The 6,491-nt window shown below is 39.4% G+C and overlaps 1 protein-coding gene across 1 annotated transcript; it reads left to right on the top strand.

The window, feature by feature from the left end:
• Positions 1-715: 715 nt before the first annotated feature.
• Positions 716-1,918, top strand: LOC107777184 (uncharacterized). Its single transcript, XM_016597175.2, has one exon. It carries the CDS (start codon positions 716-718, stop codon positions 1,916-1,918), a length of 1,203 nt encoding a protein of 400 aa, XP_016452661.2.
• The last annotated feature ends 4,573 nt before the right edge of the window (positions 1,919-6,491 follow it).

Below are 6,491 nucleotides of genomic sequence, written 5' to 3' on the forward strand. Positions count from 1 at the left end.
AGAATGTGGAGGCAGGCTATGGGAGGCACAAAGGGAATACGATTCAGAGGAGAACGAAGTAACACTAGGAGAACAAGCTAATGAGGAACCAAATGAGAATGACAAAGAAGAAGATCAGCAAAGTGTAAATGGAGAGATCCATGCCAATGACAACAATACAACTGGTAATTATTTAATAAAGGAAGGATCAAAAAATGTTGAGCACATCAATAATTTTCAGACAGCAGAAGTCACAGAAATTAGTAACTATGAAGGAAGAGGCCCAGAGGTAAATGATCGCGGAGGAACAGAAGATGATCAACTTCAGAAATCACAAGAAGACCCACAAGGACACAACACAACAGAGAAGGAGAAACAACCAAAACAAAAAACAGTAATAGTAAATATTACTGTTACAATGGAGAAAAATCAGTTGCAGCTGTTAAAAAGAGGAGAAGAGAAAGCCTTGGTCCCTAAAAAAAATGCATTTGGAGCTACATCAGGAGGGAAGGAAGACAATGAAGAAGGACAAGAACCTGGTAAATCAGGATACAACATGGATCAAGAATCAACTACCCAACACCTTATGAGCAAGGAAATGTGACTTATCACCTACGCAAGTGGAAAAGGCAAAATCAGCAGCAAAAGGAAAGAAGAAGCAACAAAAAGATAATTTTGCAGCACCAAAAGCTGGGGTGCACACAAGGAGAACGCTAACTAAATCCAGCAATCAGTGATGAATGCTCTCATTTGGAATATAGGGTTAGTCAACACTCATCAGACCTTTGAAAGGTTGACAAAAATGCATAGGCAAAATCACTATGATTTTGTAGGATTAATGGAGCCAAAGCAACAAGAAAAAAAATTGGAAAGGTACAGAAACAAGATAGGACTTTCACAGGCAATTTCAAATGTTTCCAACAAGATCTGGGCTTTTATAGATGAGGTATTTGAGGTAACTGTTATGTACAATATGGTGCAACAATTAACACTAAGATTGTTTCATACTGAATCGCATGTGGAGTTTGTCCTAACATTGATATACGCAAAATGTGATGCAATTGAGAGGATAGAATTATGGGATTCATTATATGCAATGGCAAGGGATATGGAGGCACCATTGCTTGTAGGAGGTGATTTCAATGTAATATGGGACGAAGAAGAGAAGTTTGGTAGGTTACCTGTGTCATTGAATGAAATTGATGATTTTCGATGCTGCATCAACACTTGCAATCTATTCGACCTTGGATTTAAAGGCAGCATATTTACATGGTGGAATGGGAGAGCAGAGGAAGACTGTATATTCAAAAGACTAGATAGATGTTTGGCCAATGTTGAGTTCCAACAAACATTTCCAGGAATAGAGGTGCAGCATTTGTCAAAGACTGGTTCTGATCATAGTCCAATGTATCTGAAGTGTGATATTGAGACTCCACCTATAAAAAAACCTTTCAAGTTCTTAAATTTTTGGGTGGAACATGCGACTTTTAAAGATGTGGTAAAAGAGAATTGGTTTGCTGATTTCAGTGCAAATCCTTATATTCTTTTTAATCACAAGTTAAAAAAATTAAAGAAAGCCCTTTCATTGTGGAGTAAGGCTACATTTGGAGATATTTTCCAAAAGATAGCAAGTATGGAGGAGGTAGTGATGGTTCATGAAGCAGAATTTGAAGCAAATCCTACAGGGATGAATAGGGAAAGACTACAAAAGGTTCAGGCAAAATTGATTAAATGTCTTGCACTAGAGGAGAAATATTGGCAACAAAAGGCAGGCATGACTTGGTTCAAGGAAGGGGATAGGAACACAAAGTTCTTCCAAGCACAAGTGAGAGGTAGGAGGAAGAGACTTCAGCTTAAAAGAATTCAAAACAGTGGAGGAACCTGGATTGAAGAAGAACAAGAAATTGCACAAGAGGCTATCAAATTCTACGAGGAATAGTTCACAGAAGCATCTACTCATTCATTATTTGATATCGTAGAGCATGTTCCTAATATGATTAACACTGAGCAGAATGCAGAATTGATTAAGCAACCAACAAAAGAGGAGGTTAAATTGGCAGTACTCGGACTTAATGGTGATAGTGCTGGGGGGCCAGATGGTATGACAGGCAAATTCTATCATTCTTGTTGGGACATAATAGGAGATGACATGTATGACATGGTGAGGGATCTTTTCAATGGTCATGAGCTACCCAAGTGTGTAACACACACAAACCTAGTTCTGTTACCAAAGAAAAAAGAAGTTACCACCTTTTCTGATTTAAGACCAATAAGCCTCAGTAACTTTTCTAATAAGGTTATATCGAGGGTGGTACATGAAAGGCTATGAAATTTCTCCCAAGTCTGATATCGGAGGAACAGTCAGGTTTTGTTAAGGGCAGGAATATAGTAGAAAATATCCTTCTAACTCAAGAGATAGTGACTGACATTAGGCTTAGAACTAAGGCTGGACCGAATGTCATCCTGAAGCTAGATATGACCAAAGCTTATGATAGATTATCTTGGCTATTCCTAACCAAGGTACTAAGAAAAATGGGATTCACAGAAAGGTTGATAGGAATTGTCTTTGGATTAGTTTCAAACAATTGGTATTCTATTCTAATCAATGGTCAAGCTCATGGGTTCTTTAAGTCCTCAAGGGGAGTAAAACAAGGTGATCCGGTATCTCCAACTTTGTTTATCTTGGCAGCAAAAGCATTATCTAGGGGTCTCAATGCACTACATACTAACCTATATTTTTGTGGATTTGGGATGCCAAAGTGGAGTCCAAATATCAATCATTTGGCGTATGCAGATGACATGATTATTTTCTCATCCTCAGATGAAACATCTTTGATGTTGATTATGCAAGTGCTGAATGAATATGAAGCTGTATCTGGGCAGCTTGTTAACAAGACCAAATCAGCTGTGTACCTGCATCATTTAACAGACATGGAAGTGGTCAGCAAGGTGGAAAGGATCACAGGCATTCATAGGAATGACTTTCCTATCATATATCTAGGTTGTCCTATATTTTATGCAAGGAGAAAGCTGGAATACTATCAGCCCCTAATTACTAAGGTAATGGACAAACTGCAATCATGGCAGGGCAAGTTATTATCAGTAGGGGCAGGGCAATTCTCATATCCCATGTACTGCAAAACATGCCTATGCATCTACTATCAGCTATAAACCCTCCAAATTATGTGATAAATAGGTTGCACAAATTGTTTGCTCAGTTTTTCTGGAGCAGCTCTGTTGGAGGAACTAGTAGGCATTGGGCTTCATGGAATACCTTATGCATGGCAGTTGAGGAAGGAGGAATAGGTTTTAGGTCACTGCATGATGTAGCAAAGGCATTATTCAGCAAGTTGTGGTGGAATTTCAGAACAAAACCAAGCCTATGGAGCGCTTTCGTATGTCAGAAATACTGTAAGAAAATGAATTCTATAATTATTCCATGGAAAAGGGGGTCTCACATTTGGAGAAAAATGTTGGAATGCAGAGATCTGATTGAACATCAAATCTTTTGGCAAACAAAAAGGGGATCCTCACTTTTTTGGTTTGAAAACTGGACAGGTCTTGGGGCACTATATTTTTTGGTTCCTCAGGACTTTGGCATTGATGAAACTGTACATAATGTACATGATGTTACCTTAGATGGTGAGTGGGATGTGGACAGGCTATTTGAAATTCTTCCTGAAGACTTAGCAGTACACATTCTGGAGAAAATCAAACCACCTTCATCTCAGCAGGTTCTTGACGTGCCTTGTTGGATGCTGGAAACAAGAGGATATTTCAGTGTTAGGTCAACATGGGATTATACGAGAAGAAGAGATGAACCAAGAACAGCTTATAGGATGATTTGGGTAAAGGGACTGCCTTTTAAAATAGCCTTTTTCATGTGGAAAGTGTGGAAAGCAAAGTTACCTTTAGATGATTTCCTGAAAAGGGTAGGCTACTGCATGCCATCAAAATGTTGGTGTTGTGTACAGCCTGACGAGGAATCTCTTCAGCACTTGTTTTTTAGATCTGAAACTGCAAAGACAACTTGGAAGTATTTTCTATTGAGGGTAGGTATAGCTGTGGAGGGACTTACATTGCACCAAGCAATCACAAAATGTTGGATTGCAAATGTGTGCTTAAGACTCAAACCAGTAATACAAGCACTCTCCTCATGTGTAGTTTGGGAACTCTGGAAAAGAAGAAATAGTATGAAGTATGGTGATGTTGTGACAACTAGCAGGGTGATATATCAAGTTTCATCAAATCTCCAGGCATTGGTGAAAGTGAGAAAGCCTGGGATGGACATGGTACCTCACAAATGGCAAGATCTTTTAGCTATGATGGAAAATTTCACTCCTAAACTTAAGGTTACCAAAGTCATGTGGGAATTTCCAAGTGCAGGATGGCTAAAAGTTAATACGGATGGTGCATCGAGGGGAAATCCAGGCAGGAGCTCAATAGGTTTTTGTATAAGAAATGAAAATGGTGACATAGTCAAGTCAGTAGGGAAGGAGATTGAGGAGACAACAAACACAGTAGCTGAAGAGAAGGCCATGGTAGAAGCACTAAGGTTCTGCAGATTTCAACAATACTCTCGTGTATGGCTTCAAACAGACTCAATGCTATTAAAAAAGATAATGGATGGGATCTGGAAACCACCATGGATCATATCGGAGCAGATTGAGGAAATGATGCAACTAATGAATGGGGGCAATTACACACTTAGTCATATTCATAGGGAGGGCAACAAGCTGGCAGATCACTTGGCTAATTATGCTTTAGATCATGGAGAAATAGAATGCCAACATTTCTGGCATCTGGATGCACAAGGAAGGAGGTTAGTTAATGAAGATAAACTGCAATGTCCAAGGCTAAGGGTGAAGGTGGATAGGAGATAAGAAGCAAAGAGAAAAGGAAGAGCATTCAATCCACTGGGAGGACATTAATGCAGGTGCAAAAGGGTTTAAAGAAAAATGGGATGGATCGACACTTCCATGTAGTTATGGAGAGAATGCGATTCTCCTCAAAATGGGAGCATGGAAAAAATGATGGGAATTTCAAGTTCTGGACAGAAATAGATGCCAATTCGTTTGGAGTTTTCACCAGCATGCTAGGGAATTTCAAGGATTTGCAGGTTTATAATTGTTTAATGCTAGAAGATGAAGGGAACTCGAGAACTAGTAAAATGAGTGGAACAAACTTCAGAATGCGCTTTGGAAACATAAGACAAACCAAATGCTCGACAAAATATGAAAGTTCACGTTCTGAAGAATATTACAAACACATGGGCTCAACAACAAGTGTGGTGGAAAATCGTGTTCGAGGAAAAGCAAAGCAAACATGCGCAGCTTTTTAGTTTGTATAGTGCACACCTGTGGAGCATATACACGCCTGCATACTTGGGAAGCGACAAAGTAAATAAGTAAAGGATTTCTAGAGGATATCAAAAGGGAATAGAAATGCTGGAACGAGCTTTTCAAGCAAAATTTGCAGGAAACGAGGAGCAACATTTGTGTTGGGTTTCCACAATACGTTGGAACATATTGGAACGCATGAAGGTTGATAAAGCTAATGCTGGAGCGCCTTTAAATGCAAGTATTATTTAAATGCACGCCGACAATAAGGAGTAGCTCCTTCAAAGGAACGCATGCTGGGGATTACAACGAATGTTTTAAAAAATGGGAAATCTTGAGCAAAACAATGGGCAAGAAATTAGCTGGAACATGGAGACATCGATAAACCCATTAATGTGCACACATGTTTGGAAAGCGTGAATCGTGAAAAAAGAGAGAGAGAGAAAGGGCACAGCAGCTAATAGAGGAGCAGAAAGTTGTTCAACAATGCTTTTAGCCTTTGCGACAAGGACGACGATGGCTACAGGATATGATCAGCGTGATGCTAATCAGAATGGAACCATTAACAAGAGTTCTTGAAGTTGATGGCACGTAAGATGAAGGACACTGATTCTGAGGAAGAACTCAAAGAAGAATTCACGGAACGGACCACACACGCGTGCAGTTGCATATTCAGAAAAGCTTCATAATCCCATGGATGGTGGCAGCTGTGCACGCTGGAAGTTAAAGCATGCTAGACAATATTGGAAAATGCACTACATTTGCACAATTCGATATAGCATGAGCGACCATCCAGCTCGGTTGTCAACAAAGGCAGTATTTTAAAATGAACAGTGATTAAACAATGGCCAGTGCTCTCATCCTCAGCGCGGCAACAGCAAATCGAACAAAAATATTAAATGCGTGGGAATATGGTGCTCGGATTAAGCAATAGCGACAGAACAGTAAGAGCACGCGTCCAGTTTCCTAGGAGGATAGAAGCAAATGAGAAGGAGAAAGGCGTATACTAGCATGAATTGTATGGGCTGGCTTTTTGTTATACAAAGTGTGATATCAACTTTGAGTACACTACTCAACTTTGATAATAGGTATTATGTAGTTTTCAAAATTTATTTCGCGCACATTTTAAGATTTCATGACACTTTGTTTCTCGTTATTGATATTAATAAAAAC

This window comes from Nicotiana tabacum, chromosome 16 (genome assembly GCF_000715075.1).
Source record: "Nicotiana tabacum cultivar K326 chromosome 16, ASM71507v2, whole genome shotgun sequence".
Lineage (NCBI taxonomy): Eukaryota > Viridiplantae > Streptophyta > Magnoliopsida > Solanales > Solanaceae > Nicotiana > Nicotiana tabacum.

Bases quoted from the DNA above. Each gene is read 5' to 3' on its own strand.
- LOC107777184 (XM_016597175.2), top strand. From the start codon at position 716: ATGAATGCTCTCATTTGGAATATAGGGTTAGTCAACACTCATCAGACC.